The sequence below is a fragment of the Crassostrea angulata genome, chromosome 7, assembly GCF_025612915.1.
Source record: "Crassostrea angulata isolate pt1a10 chromosome 7, ASM2561291v2, whole genome shotgun sequence".
NCBI classification, from domain to species: Eukaryota; Metazoa; Mollusca; class Bivalvia; order Ostreida; family Ostreidae; genus Magallana; species Magallana angulata.
In genome coordinates, this window is record NC_069117.1 from 2,426,664 (window position 1) to 2,442,987 (window position 16,324).

The 16,324-nt window shown below is 34.3% G+C and overlaps 1 protein-coding gene across 1 annotated transcript; it reads left to right on the top strand.

Moving 5' to 3' along the window:
• The first annotated feature begins 9,212 nt into the window (after positions 1–9,212).
• Positions 9,213–15,828, top strand: LOC128193157 (transcription factor Sp9-like). Its single transcript, XM_052866440.1, has 2 exons — positions 9,213–9,341; positions 14,129–15,828. The coding sequence occupies exons 1-2, from the start codon at positions 9,321–9,323 to the stop codon at positions 15,338–15,340; spliced, it is 1,233 nt and encodes a 410-aa protein (XP_052722400.1). The 5' UTR covers positions 9,213–9,320; the 3' UTR covers positions 15,341–15,828.
• The last annotated feature ends 496 nt before the right edge of the window (positions 15,829–16,324 follow it).

A 16,324-nucleotide genomic window follows, 5' to 3' on the forward strand; every position in this document is an offset into this window, starting at 1 on the left:
TACTTACAATGTTTTGTTGCTATTTAATTTCAAATGTGTTCTCCCTTTCCTCTGCAGAGATTTGAGCAAATTTCGTCGATGCCATTTTGTTCTGCTCCAGACAAAACAATGTGACGTCAATATTCTAAGGGCAACTACTCTAATTTTAAAGAATTTCAAAGGGCAACAACTCCAAATACTTTAAGAACTTACAGCATGCAGTTTATGTATAAAATACTATGAAATGTCAATGGGTCAGCGAAGCGTCGATCAATGACGGACATATTGCCTATTACTATGCCTTCTGTCAGTTTGTCACTATAATTATATTCAATACTCATCTATTTTCGCACAGTATCAAAGGATTCATATAGCGTTTGCATACTATGCCGAAATAGAGCACGGCAATTGTTTTCAACGTAAATTTTTCAAGCGCCGACAGCGGGATTCGAACTCACGACGCTAAAATCATTACAGCTTAAAGCCCAACGCGTTACCGCTAAACTAAATTAGCCGTTTTGATAATCAACGGTACTTATATATATAAAATGTAGATATATACGACTGACATCAAGCAATTAAATTTATTCATTTTTCCAAAAACACTTTATTATTGACGGTTATTTTAAAGTTAAACGTTTCTTATAAACTTTTGAACAAATTGATTGAACATTTTTCAAAAAAATTCTACATGAGAATCACAAAAACGCTTTTTGAAATGACGTTTGACAAAGAATGTACAAGAAAAAAAATTCAATGAGATTTCGTCTGCTAAACATTTCGAGTTTTCTCGGTAAGACCAAACGTCTCTCATTTCTTAAAAAGAACATAAACCTTTGTTGACTTTTTATTGTACAACAACTTGTTGATTAAATAAACAATCAAATTAATTGATTAATTTGAAGAAAAAAAAACAAAACAAACGCTTGCTTTTCCGGTGATTATTTTTAGGGACTTGTCAACACTCGAACGTCACAGCTACTTATAGCAAAGTACGTCAGTATATTCAACAGTCGGCATAATAATAACAATAGTGTTGTGTTGTGCATGTACTATGCCTAAATAGTAGTCAGGGTTTGATACATAGTGCACTCGCCTCCGGCTCGTGCACTATGTATCAAACCCTGACTACTATTTAGGCATAGTACATGCACAACACAACACTATTATATAAATATTATTTCTCACAGAACAAATATAGAGATATATGAGGCAATCACGTGCTATGTTTAAACCAATGAAAATGTGACATTTCAGTCCAAGGGAAAACAAATATATATATTCCCCAGAATATTTATTCTCTTATTCTCCTTTTTTCATCACACGCATTAGTTTAATTCATATTATTTACGGTTCTCAGTACATAGTTCAAGGGTAAAAAGTTTGAAATCTATTTTCTTTTATCCGGTATTACTTAAAAACCTATTACATTTGCCACTTTCATTTATTAGCTGATAAACACGAAACTTTAAAAAAAAGAATCCCTCAAACTAAAAAAAAACTAAAAAGTCAAAATTAATACAGACTTGAACATATATTCTTGTACTTAAATGGTCTACTCATAGCTTATCTTTTTGTCTTAAACATTTTAGACAAATATCTGTTGTACTTGAAAAACTATGAAAGAATTTATGATGGTTAACTCGATTTTTTTATTAAGTCTAAAACTTAGAAAAATATGTCATTAATATTTTGTTTTTATGAAAATATCTAAGTGACATATTAGTACAGAAAAAGTAGTTAGTAACCCTAACCCTAACCCGAGAAAGACTTTGTGCTTTATTTGTAAATACTGCTTTAACAGTATAAATTATACTAAGATCTATGAAATTGTAAAATAGCAGGTTATCAAAACCGCTCAGTCAGGCAGACAAATATACATGGTTCTGCTGCTAATGCAATATCTTATGTTTAGATACAACAATAACTCTGGGATTCTCCAATAATAAGTATTACATATTTCCAATGCAGTGTATACAGTTATACCAAATGTTACAATCAACTTTCCTAATATCCGGAATTTCTGGCATTTGTAAAGGGTATTGTTGTTAAAATGATATAAATAATTTTAAAAAAAATCAGTAGGGACACACCTTACTATAATTCACAAAACCTTGTCGGATTTTCAACACATCTTGTGACAACTGGAACTGTTTAAATGAATTGCATTGCTTTAAGAAAAAAAAAACAACCCCAATTCTTCAACCAAAATACTATATTCTTTTTTTCCCTAATTCGTATACATGCAAAAACGCCATGACATTAAGAATGACTAATAATTCCAGCTGATTATAAAAGCTTTCTCCAAAGTTTTCGGTTTCATGGTTATTTCCTAGATTTTGAATCATCAATAGAACTAGGAGCCCAAGCCATTTTACACAGAAATAAGAATTAACAGAGAATCAAGAGCCTTAGAGGACAGCGACAATGCTGTACTCGGGAGGGGCCAGCCATTAGGGGACATGCCTTTAATCAGTTTTAAATGAACCCACAAGCTGTTGAAAGCAGCACTGACCCGAAAAACAACAGTGCGCGGAATCACAGGAAAAACTGGCTCCGTCCACCCGGAAAATCGGTCTGCACCCAAAAGTCAGCGGCCAGTCCCCGTCCGACGGCGAAGGACTCCTTATACTTAAGAAAACCGGGGGTAATCAGGCAGAATTTATAAATCAATTATTTCACCATTAACCATCCTTCTACCACACTGAAAAAAAATACCAACTGATGAATATGAAATCTACGGCAAACAGATTGTTTCATATTGGCGGATAAAATTACTTCTAATGAGTTAGAATACTCATTCCGCTCTAAAGGGATCTATGAAAGATGAAAGGGAAGGTTGGGTGACTGGAGAAACTGTAGTTCATTTGGTAGAAAATATATTGACAGCCTTATCAATATAACTAGAGTTAAGCCTCTAATCCACGCCTTAAGATTTATAATTGTCGGTAATTCCTCGGGGTTACTTGGTGCAAATACCAAAGCCAAAAGGACCGTACAGCTTCCAGAATACACAAATGAAGTTAAACAGGTCTTTGATCAGTGCTTGTTACTGATTTGTTGGTGATCTTCTAGAAAATACAGCAAAATAAAAGACAAACCGACAAAGTGGAGCTAGTAGTTGTCTTGGACAGACCTTGAGAAGTATTATGAGCTTTCTCCAAAGTTGTTGCATCAAGTTCGTTAACTGGACGATCCAGTAACTCTTTAACAAACCAACATTGTGTGGACAAACCAACACCATTTTGACAAAATGTAGAATCTCAAAGCAGTATCGATTACTTAAACTGAAAAAGAAAAACAACCAGTATTTATTTTGTCATGGTAATTTCGTAGCATAAATTTTCATTCACAAAAACTACTGTCACTTAGTTAAACAAACACGCAAGTGGCGAAGATACCAGAAGAGATGACTGACCATTGATTGATTGGATTGACCAATGGATTCCCTCACATTATCTCACGTTATATGTAGATCCTCCAAGTCTCCGCCTCCATGTGCAAGTAATCTTAATCCAAGCCAGCCACATCGGTCACAAGCTGATTTCTATAGACCCGGTTTGCAATGGTTTCTGCATTTGTCTTCAATTTTTGCATATTTGTTTGTTTTAATATCATGTATCATTATTCATGTAGTTTTTAAGAACCTAACACACTTTGTTGGATAAATAATCCATTAAAATCAATAAGATGGCCATTTTATGATTATTTCAGAGTATAAGTAAGACCACCCTGCTATAGCATTCTTTAGGGCATCAATCAAAACGCAGAAAGTGAATGAATCCACATGTATGTGAGCCATCGGCACATTGCATTGTTCATTCAATATTTTTATTTATTTGTATGTGAACACTGGTACATGTTATGGCAAAGCATATGTAGAATTTATATAATTTTCATGGCATAATATTTTAAAAACAAAAAAAAACCCAACTTTTTTTTCCCGAAATATTTTGAGACACAACTTCATGAATAAATATGTAAAAACGTCATAGAAATGCCCCGTACATATGTACACGTATATAAAAAGGGAGACGGACTTTGTAAGTTCTCTGTGATAATAATGATCTTTGGGGAAATTTGCAGTTGGAATTCTTTCCAGAAAGGCATCCAACAATGAATTTGATTTTAAAGTCACGAATAATTTATCACCTGGAAAAAAATATAAATTCAATCCGCAGAAACAGAATTCCGGTTCTTCCATTTATTTCAAATATGCACAACAAAAGCTGACTTTTTTTTTTACACATTGACAAGAACAGAGAATATGAGACGTCAACTTGAATTAACTCAGAGCTGCATATTTCAGCAATGATATTTAAGATCAAAATAACCCGTGAATTTTGTATTTTTGTAAACAGCACTGCTTCTATTCAGGGGTCGTCAATGAGCGGGGGACTCGATGCGCTGGGTCGTCCAGTGTGAGAGGGACACGTTAACTAATGAATTAGAACGTCATCTGATCGGGTACTTGTTTCACCGTCATACAGGTGTTTACCTATACAGGTATCATAATTAATAAAGGTGATTCATCCGGTGTTAGGTTCCAATATTCCCACATTCCTCTGTATGGCTGATGAATTCTGCGGAAGGACGAAATGAGGCCGAGATATGTTAATTTGATCGTAGAACTTCTTAAGTTGTCAAATCCAATTGATTACGGAATAAAATACTCAAGAGCACACATACACGGACCGGCGTGCAGCAGGTGAAGGGATAGCGGGCTCCTAGTTGATTTAATATCAACATTCACTCAATACACTTGATCATTAAGAAATATTTCAGTTTTAATGAGACAGTGGCCTTCGGATGGGGATCTGGAGGTCACGTGATCAGATGGAGGGGTAAGGGGAGACCCCTCGCGGTGACGACATCTGCATTACCATTATATTGCTAATCAAAGAGACAATGACGTTATCATAAGAACGGACCACGTGCAAGAGTCCGCCATGATTTCGTTTCACTGAAACATCGACGAGTTAGCGAAGGAGGTTCAACCAAACTACAAACTTGTTTGTTTTATTTGATTAAATTAATTCAATTTGATACTATTTCGCATGAATTCTCTGCACTTAATAAGGAAACATTGATAAAATAGCCTTTTACTCAAATCGTTTATGTTTTAAAGTTTAAGACCCTCTAATAAAGACAAAATTTGGTAAAATATTTTACTTTAGTTATAAACAATTTAATAAGATTATGATATCTTGTAAAATATGGTAAAAAATATTTTAAAAAATTATTACTTTTTACTTAGATGTAAAATCAAAAAAGTTAAAATTCAGGGATTTGTGTTTGTTTTGTTTTTGATAAGTTGTACATGTACATGAAAAAGAATTAACCTGATAGGAAGCATTTGGAAAATACATATTTAACAAAACATTTAGTTTCGAATACAAAGAAAAGAAATTGTTTAATGGATTCGATATGTACTCTGATAAATTTTTGATAATGTTTACATTTTATATAGTGAACCAGCCAGAACGTGAATCGTCATGTGATGTAACAATTCTTACTTATCTATAATCAACACCATTTCAGAGAAAATTTTGTTTCCTTGCATATCTACGAATTTCTGTTTAACAAATCTTATTATACAGTTTTGAAACTATGTGATTATTATTATATTACAATAAAAAAGTGAAATATGATAAATAAACCAAGTACGGTAAACCTTTTTTTAAAAAGTGTCTTATAATTTGGAACCGTTGCCCTTGTGTTCTGATTGGCTATATCATACTGAAACCTTGGCCATCTTGTGTTGGGTCCACGTGTGGGGTATGTGTATTTGTTTAACTTGAAATATAGGTAAATGACAAATTAGTGCAAGAAATCGCCTTATTCTCAGCGTTGCTTTCCAAATAAGCCAAATTACGAACTTCTTGAGAACATGTTAAAACCGTTGTCCAACAAGTCATTAACCAAGTTCTTAATATTGCAAATGTTTCCTCTGAAGAAAAGATTTTTTCAATCAGTTGAGAAGAGGGGAGCTAGAGTATTGTGCTTTTAATGTTTTATTTTGAATTCAGCACTGTAATTTATCTATTTCTTTGAGATCAAACCTTCTGGTGCTCTCGCTGTCGCTTTGAACTAGGGGGTGCTTCACGGTCGGTGCGAGGGGTGAGAGACCGCTATGTGTGTGTGTCGCATTTCTTCACGGCGAATTTGTTCAAACATGCCCGTGTGCTGGTATCTGTCAGAAAAATGAAATACTTTCTGCCATCACAGTCTTCTGTCTCTAATAAGGTTATTACGCCTGATTTCAAGTGGCTGATAAAAGCATTACTCCTAATGGCGCTTGAATATTTACGGAATAAAGTTTTATTCATGACAGAAAGATTCGATCCTAACCAAACTGCAATCTCCAACAATGACACAAATGAAAACTTATCAATGATTTTATTTTTACAATTCTTTATTGGACTATTGAGTTTTTGTTGCCGTGAGTTGCTTGTACATATACGTACATTTGTAATAAGAATTAAAATAAAACAATTGCTGTTTTTTATAAGTAATATTTTTCATTACCACAAGTACAAGTGACAAATCTGAAAACTCATTTTACACACTTGTAGAAAATAAAGTACATTAATAACTCTTAACTTTTTAAATTATATAATGTTGCCATTGCATACCAGCTTTATGAATCAAGCTTTGAAAGCCGGCTATGTTAACAAATCCGGAGTGTAGAGGGAGCGGAATGCCGTCATATGTTTGTCAAAATCTCAATCTCTTTCTTTCCAAATGATGCTCAACTAGAAAAATGGGAACTCAAGATTCCACTTTCATTTTATATGAACACACAGAGGCTAAAATGCAGGAGGAACTTCCACTGCACTGGGATTTTGAGATGTTGAACCTAGAAAGTATTGATATTAATTCTATTTATAACAATTTTTATTGTACTATTAAAAAACAAAACGCTCTGAAAAGTTATACATTACATTTTGATAACAATAAAAAGAAAAAGAAATTAAATAGAATTGGAAAACAACAGTTTAATTCTTGTTTTGATATTTTGTTTTTGTTCTGTTTTGTTTGTTGTATTTGTTTTCGTTGTTGTTTTTTGTTGCGAAAGTTAAAGACAAAAATTGCAGGTTATCAAACATCAGTTTGCATCAATAATGTCGCTATGTCCCTGGCATCAGACTACATCCATTCAGGTACAGGTATATATAAGCGTACACGTCATAGGCACCTTACTGACATAGTTCTCTCAGTATAAAAAAATACCCCCTACGTAATAATATATCATTACGTATATTGTTTTATTATTACGACGAAACTTCAGTGTATATTTAACGTCAAGTGTTAGTGGTACACATCTGTTGGTTGTTATTCCATGAATTAAAAAGTTTATCAAAAACCGCTTCGGTAAATGGTGTTAGTTTTATGTTGATGGTAATAATAATGGTCTACCTTATGGAACCAAGGGACGAAACTCACTAGGCGTCAACCTTTAACAGAAGTATAATCAAAACAAATTGTAATTGATTTAAAACTTCAGCGTAAGATGAGTAAAGGGCACTGTTGTTACAGGTAAAAACAGTCAAGCATCATTTATTTCTTCTCTAATTTTGTTTTACTGTACAGCATTAAGTGTGCATTTTTTATATGAACTTTTTATAGAACTGTCACTGTCAATGGAAAATATATTCAAAATTTCATATTAATAACAGATGTACAGTAAATATTGTATAATCTTAGATTTAATTCACTTGAATACAATTCACAAAATACTGTTTGGTTACTTGTGACTTCGAAAGAAATTCAATTTATGATAGATAAATATTTTCTATGAATACTTCCTTCTGTTGAAAAATGATAATAAAAGAAATCCCTCTTTTAAATAATGCAACTGATAAACTTTTTGCATATAATGAAGTCCAAAACGATTGAAAATATAAAATATAAAGAGTCTAAATCATTTTCTTTTGAACGCCATTGATAACAAAAATAAGTCGGATTTACACAATTTCTCTCAGGTGATTCATAACTATGTGTCAAAATGTGTTCAGCATACACTGCTATATCAAAACATTTAGTTTTGCCTTCATCTCTGACAGTCTTGTTCTGTCGGGTTCGTCCTCCTGACGCCTTCAAGCACCCCGAACTCTATGGGCCCGTCTTCAAGAAAGCTTTTAATTAAAATTGAGTTTGACGAATTTCAATTGATTATTTACACAATTCTGTCTGCATACATTAAACCTTCAACGCAGAATTAAAAAGTGTAACAAATGTTTCATTATACGCCAAACCTCTTTTGGGTCTTTTTCCAGATCACGTGACCTTACTTGGAGGACAAAGGAAGTTAATGGAAGATGACTAGTCAATGATATAGGCGAAAATTAGAAAGACCAAATTAATAAACTTGAGATTACAGCAAAATGAAAATCAAGTACTATAGTACTCAACGTCTAAAATGAGAACGGCCGAACAATTGACTAAATGCACATCATGTTATTAGATTGACATCACTAAATTCTGACACCCATTTTGTATTAATATTTCGATAAAAATGACAAGTATTTAGCTCAACACATTTCAGTGCAGTGAAAACCGCTGTTTTCTCTCTATTTGAATGTTGAATAAGGGTAAATTAGATAGTATACAATTTTAACCGGGCCATCATGATTTACAATTAAATTATTTTGGCAGTGTCGATCGAACCAAAAAAAATGTAAGTAGATAAAATATATATCATGAGAAAATGTGACGGGACAATGCCTGAAATTTCAAGAACGTGCACTGGGTGGTCATCATGTAGATATCGAACAATGCTAGCAGTAATCAGGTAATTTGTTAAGTAAACTTTCATCTGCTTAAAGACAAGCGTTGACTTTATCAATTCATCTACAGTGAATATGATATGGTTCAAATTGTAATGATATTCTAACGATCTGAGAGCTTAGACTTGGTTTCATGAAATTATCTACCGTTTTAAACACATTTTAGCTTTTTTAACTCGGCGAAAAGGATATCGCCGTTTGATTTGATTAATTACAAGAATTATCCTTGATTTAAAACTCATCACGTTCAAACCATTATAGGTAACTTTTTATTCTGTGCGGTGGCCGTAATTAGGGATTAAAGGGGAGTTTTCTCGCTACTTGATATCAACCTTTTTTTCCTCTCTCACACACAGTCAATCATCTCGCGAGAATACAGCCTCCTCCAATGGGAGGCGGGTTTACATTACAGATCAGATAATGCGCACAGCACCAGAGGGCGGGCCGAGACAAATTAAATGTATACACAATTCGTGACATAGGACACTGAGGGCCGAGTATTTTGAGATGAACAAATGTTTGGGAACTAATATACACTCTCATTAAACAGAGATGGCAGCGACAGTGTTAGGGGTAAGTCTTCATTGTAATAATTGTGCATTCATATCGTTTTTCCATACCTCCAGTTTTATCACGAGTTTTCCTTGAGACATTTTGAGCGCGTCTTGAAGATATCACCCTCCAGGTTTTTTTCTTCATACAGGCTTCGTTAGTAATCTGTATTTACGTATAGATTTTTTGAGGAATAATTGCAGTGTTATAAGATTCTGCTAGATATTTCTGTAAAATTACAGCCTCGACAGTACTTCGTTTCTGGAATTGGAAGAAGTCATTTTGGGATTGGCAATTATTAAATTCTTCTGAGTAGCAGAGGTGATGATCAGACCTCAAATTACGTTTTTTCTGTTTTTGTTACGAGTAAAGTTCTTGTTCTAATTAACGGGAAACCAGCTAAAATAACCATGTGACGAAGAAGTGAAACGGACAAAACTTCCAGGGAATTCCGCTTTAATTAATAAATGCTTTCAAGATGAATTGCCAGTCGTTTTATTTTGAAAGTCGATAATTGTTTGAGTTAGTCGCATCAATTGAAAAATACGGGTATTGGGTGCTAGACAGTTAATATTTAAACTCTTCTGTTTTCTTCCGAATTTATCTTTTGGAAATCTAGACCCCGCTGCTTGATAACGAATTCGCATTTATTTTTATCAAACTTTAAAGTCTTCTTCAGTTTCACGCTATTCAAAGCTCAAGATCAACACTGAAGTGATTTCCATTGCATTACTTATCTTCAGATTTTATATTTTTTGTAGTGTGAATTTCAAATAAGAAGTAATCTATTGAGATTATATTTTGTACAGTGTAAAGAAAATTATTTCAATATCAAAAAGGTTTGAATAAGAATTACATCCATTAGTTTACATAATATTAAATCTTCACATTTCTATAAACTCTTCATATATCTACGAATTGAAGCATATTCAATAACACATAACCGATGTTAATTAAGTAATTTTTGAAGTGACAGTGATACGGCCGGACAAGATTTACGCACTTTTAATTGGGGGTAAGCTGCGTTAGTGTTACATATCCTTGAGATTTCGATAATTTATACCTTCATTTGGTCGCGGCCATTTTCAGACTATATTCGTCTCATTTAAAAAAAGATTTCTGTACATAGATAGGGGAAAAAAAATAAAAATTTATAGCTAAAATATTAGGAAATTCTCTTTACTAAACAATAATTGATGGCTTTAAACAATCACATGCAACACTTTACAGAGAATCTGTCGGTTAGTTTGTTGTCCATGAACCCTCCTTAATTTCCGGCAGAACCTTAGATTGTACACGGTACTCAGTTGTTTTTTTAAACTTTTCTTTTGACGATTTTCTGCTTTGCATCTGACCAAAGAATTACATTGACGGGTAATCAGTAAATCAGCGTTCATTAAGGGAGGGCAATCACGCCTCATTTCTTCCTAAACCACTTACCAAACTCCTGTCATTGTATCATAGCTTTTCCTGTTTATAACTGATCCTTCTAAAGTCGAATAAATGTGCGAATGATTTAGAGAAATATTTGTTTATGCAAATTTAGTGGAGAAATTATTTATTATATGATAACGATAACGAATAGGTATGAATAAAATCATACTTAAAAATAAGTAAATTGAATAACATCCAAATAATAAGTTCTCGATCATCAATTTTAAATGATATATGACAATTCACAGTACATGTATCTATATTATTCCATGCCTTCTATCCGAAGTCAGGAAATAGAAAATAGATTTCTGGTCTTGTAAATTTATACCAAAACCTATCACACACAAATTATGGGACATTCAATACACCCTATAGTCATATAATTTTTCTAGAAATTATATTATCTTATTGATTCCTTAAATGAAGTTTATCATTAATAAACATAGATAACTCTATATCAATGGTTCTATTCTTATTATTCTCAGGAATGTTTGAAAAATGTCTTAACGTTGTTAGTTTCGTTTTTCTGAATCTTTTAAAATTTACAGAGATTTAATGCAAAAAAATTGTAAACAATTAAAGCAAAACCCTGATTACTTAAATAGCTTGATACTTTAACAGGTTAAAGATAATGAACAAGTAAAAATAAAATAGTACAATTTCAATCAAAATGAAATTTTTAATATCCGTGAAAGTACCCGGACATTAATGCGGTGAAGGGCGTTGATTCGTCTGTTTATTATTTGACCACACAATTGTTGATTGACTTGTGACACATTCATTTCTCGTAAATACTGATATATGTTTCCGCAAGGTAGGGCAGATAATGATTTCAATCTGTGGGCCTCAATCTGACTGTTATCGGTGTAAGATCAATCGGAGCTCGCGTGAATCAGACCCCAGACCTCTCGCTCCCCGGGTCCCCCTCTCCCTGGGCGTTACGTATTGTCACAGATTTAAGTAGAACGATTTCGTAAAATCAAGTCATACTGATGCAGTCACAATGAAAATGTGTGAATTTATAAACATGCTTTTTGTGCTAGATTTGTGAAGATTTCGAGGCATATTTTCTTTGATCTGATAATTAAGTGGTTGGGTATGTGTTAATATCGTTTCAAATCTTGAAATTGAAATCCATCTCCCTGATCTCTTTATTAATAAATTTGGATGCGTGTTTATAAAAATTACTCTTATCAACATATGGTGGTAATATATTTTTCTTTAGAAGCTGAAAAACTTCTGATCCCGAAATTAAAAATAAAATTAAAATGTTGCGTAAATTGTGGCGATGATAGACACTTATACAAACAAACATTCCGTATCATATACAAATTAAAAAAAAAAACACCCATAAAGTATTAAAGTTTTTTCATTGAAATCAGAATTATAATTTTGTAAATCTAACGCTTTTTATAATATGAATTAAAATAATTTAAATAGAAGTTTATAATAATGGTTTTCAACAGGTTTTTTTTTTTCTTTTTTGAGAGAAGGTATATAAAGTATAGATAATCGGAGAAAAACATATTGTATATTTTTGAGTACGCGGATTAAAGAAAAACTAATTTCATGATTTTAAAAATATACTAAAAGATAGGTGATTAATACATACAGTCAACCAAGCTAATAATGGAAAACGACATTGTGTCAGAAAATTGAAGCTTCCTTGCAATTAAATAAAAGTTTGGAAAAACTACGGAAAAAATCAAAGGAATATAAAAAGTCCAAAGAAAATCGTAAAAATTAAACTACATAAATTATTTAACAGAAATGCTTATGATAAACTTAAAAGAAATATGAGAGAAAGAAAAGCTCCTTGTGGGGTGTAAAATATGATAAACAAATTGAAGTTCATTGTAACTTTTTTTCTTACAGTGACAAGATTTTTTTCAAACATTTAAAATTGATTCAAATAACAAGAAAAGCAGCATGCATCGGCGCAGTTTCCATAGAAGTCTTTGATGCGAACTATGTTATTCTAACAAAGAGCGAGAGGTACTAATCGTGTTTTTCACCTGACTGTATCAACCTCTGAATGACTCACCTTGAATCGAATTTCCTGCGAGTTTCTCTCCAAACAGGTGCGAGGTCCACGATTTGATTTACTGGGTGTCGTATTTTTAATGTCAGAGTGCGGTGGTCAGAGTTATTTCGGAATAGAAAATTGATAGCACGTGGTCCGAAAACACGGCAGAAAATAAAACAATTATCAGCGAACAAACGATTTGTTGCAGTTCAATTTTTAATATTCTACTTTATTATGATTCAACGAGAATCTAATTATTTTTGAAAGTTTTAAAATTGAATTCCAGAGGCGTGAAAAAGCATTGATGATTTTTTTTTTCAATTTTAATCAAACACTATAATTAAACTGTAACGAATTAGAGAGACGGTTAAATGTCAACATCCATCAGAGGGATGGATGGACGGGGTCATTTTGTGGACTGTATTGATCTTCTTAAGGAGAAGAGCTCTGTACATAAAAAGATATAGGAAAATCCTTAAATTTAAAAACTAAACAAATCATATCTTAACATTCCGGGTAGATATGACGATTACCCCCTCCCCCACCCCCAGCCTCCTTAAAAGACTGATTATAAACACAGATTATTTGCATCGTTTGCAGATATTTTCAAAATAATATTAGGTGTGCAGTGTACATGTATCAATTGTTGTTTGTTTGTGATGCTACAAAGCTCATAGGGCTAGAACAAACTAGTTAATTACTGTTAAGGGCCACTGAGGTTAGGCAAGCTGATTAAGTTAGTGTGAAGTACACTTATAGCAGTGGTCCCCCACGCAGCTCTGCCCCAGAAGTCTCTCGCTAACTTCTAGGTTCTGTTGGAGAGCGATTGGGGAAATCTTCGATCGATGGGGACCGTGTTTCGGCGATACAAGGGTGACTTTTCAATTCATCTTCCCCCTGCTGTGACAGTGCCGTGTTTTCCTTTGACAAAGTTTAAATCCGATTACTCTTTAGAAAATCCCGTTTTCGCATTCAAGAGGGGAACATCTCATTTAAACGTCACAGGTCAATGCGTTTCCTTTGATGATTTTTCGTGTATTTGCATATTATTACAATTCTGCACAAATAATTTGGTTTCTTGATGGAGGTTTTAGAAGTTTACTATCAAGTCTAATGCAAAGTTATGAGCTATTTCCCCAATTTCAATTTCATCTAACACGTGTTGGTCCTTATAAAATTTCTCTCATAATGTTATGTCTGGTAAATTCACTGGAACATATGTCTTTCTAAATTGGAGACACCTAATTTTCTTCCTAATTTTCCAAAAGAGAGAATTTTTTGAGCATAAAATTTTGAATCAGGAACATGTAATGTATCATGCTAAATTAGCTGAATTCTCTCATTTCAGGATCCCTACCACATCGGGGGAGCCCCACTGGCGATGTTGGCCGCACAGTGCAATAAATTGGACAGATGTCCCTCGCCTCTTGGCAACTCATCACTCAATAAAGGCTTCCACCCCTGGAAGAGGCCGGTTACAGCAGTGACGGCGCCGGACCCCATGACTTTCTCATCACAAAGAATACCCGGATTAAACGCAAACATGTCCGCCTCCGGTTTGAACTACAACCGCGTTCCTATAACATCCGTCAGTACGGCTAACGGGAGTAGCGATTGGTTACATCAGTCGCCTGCCTCTCAGCATTCAAACGATACTCCATCACCTACCTATCCCCCCAAAATGTACTCAGAAAACTGCATGAGCGGCTCAGTGCTTGGAAACGTATACTCAAGACTACCAACGTCCATGAGCGGTCATCCGTACGACTCTTGGTCTTTGAACTTGACGCATCACTCCACGGTCAAGGACGTCGGCACTCCGCCAAACACATCCGCGTCGTGGTGGGACATGCATTCTAACCATAACTCGTGGTACTCAGAGATACCCGGCTCTACCCCTGGGATCCACTCCTCTTTACCCCCAAACTACTCCAACACAGACTATAGTTTGACTCATTCGTTAGGATCCTCCAGTAATCCATACCTGGCTAGCAATCAGCATTTGCTATCGGAGACGTACAAAAGTATGTTTCCGTCACAAACTGATATCGGTGCTAACTCAATGAACCAATTCTTACCAAGACCGGTACTCTCAAATGTGACAACATCATCAAAGTCTCAAAGACGCTTGGCAGGCAGGGCAACATGTGACTGTCCAAACTGTCAAGAGGCTGAGCGACTTGGACCGGCTGCTGCCCACTTGCGCAAAAAAGCCATGCATAGTTGTCACATTCCCGGATGTGGCAAAGTCTATGGAAAAACCTCTCATCTGAAAGCACATCTACGATGGCACACCGGGGAAAGGCCGTTCGTCTGCAACTGGTTGTTCTGCGGGAAGCGCTTCACGCGGTCGGATGAACTCCAGCGGCATTTGAGAACGCATACAGGCGAAAAACGCTTTGCCTGTCCAATATGCAACAAACGCTTCATGAGAAGTGATCATTTGAGTAAGCACACCAAGACACATAACTGTGGTGATGGCAAAAAGTCGGACTGTAATTCAGACTCTGATAACAGCAACGACAAACCAGCGATAACCCCGGGCGGTGGCAAGAAATGACCCCAGGGTCAGGGCACCGAGACCCAACCCCCAAAAACCAAAGATTTCACTAGGAATTCTGTACCCAACCCCTTAACATTGCATACAAAGTATGCCTTACTTGTGAGGTAATGACTCCCTCGTTAGTCACATCGAAGTTAAATGCTGGTGTCTTCCCGAACATATAGTTGCCTACCTTATCCTGGTGCAAACTTGTTCTGTTACAGTTCATATACATACCTCTGTCTTCAGTGTTTCGACTGGGGAGCGACAATCATGATATTACTGTGAGGTGTGTTCGAAACATACATTGAACGACTTATTTTTTTTTTAATTTTTGGCAGACACTCTAGAAACAATAGTGTATAAATGCATGAAGAATGTTGATTATTGCAGTGAAAGCTAAGGAAATTTTCAGCATTTCCTCTAGTGTACTTTCATTAGCTGACGAATATTTACCATTTGTTTGTTATAATTGACGGATAATAAATAAATTCAATTTTAAATAATATTGCTTTAGATTTAATTTCTCAAAATGAATTGACTAAGAATATGCGCGAAGAAACCCCAGTTTAAGAAAAAACCCATAAAAATATGAATACATCTCTTAAAATATTCATGAAAAATTATAGGGGAAAGTTGTTATACACATATATCTATATCTACGTAGTATATCAGTTTACTGTAGTGGTAACTGTACCATTTTGCAGAGGCAATTTAGAATTAAAAATGTGGATTTTTATTGTTTAATTAATTTTCTCTCTTTAAAACTTATAGTCTTATATTCTAAGTAACATTGTCACAATTTTTCTTTGAAAAAAAATCCCAAAATGAACAGATTTCATGGGTGAATACTGTTGAGATAATTAAATTTCTGTAGCATACAAGTAAACTTTAAAATTCAGTTTTCAAGACGTTTTGAAAACATATAATAGATACTTAATGGTTGCAAAATAAAATTAAATGGTTTGTGCTTAAAGATGTATTTATATGATAAGCCTTTTA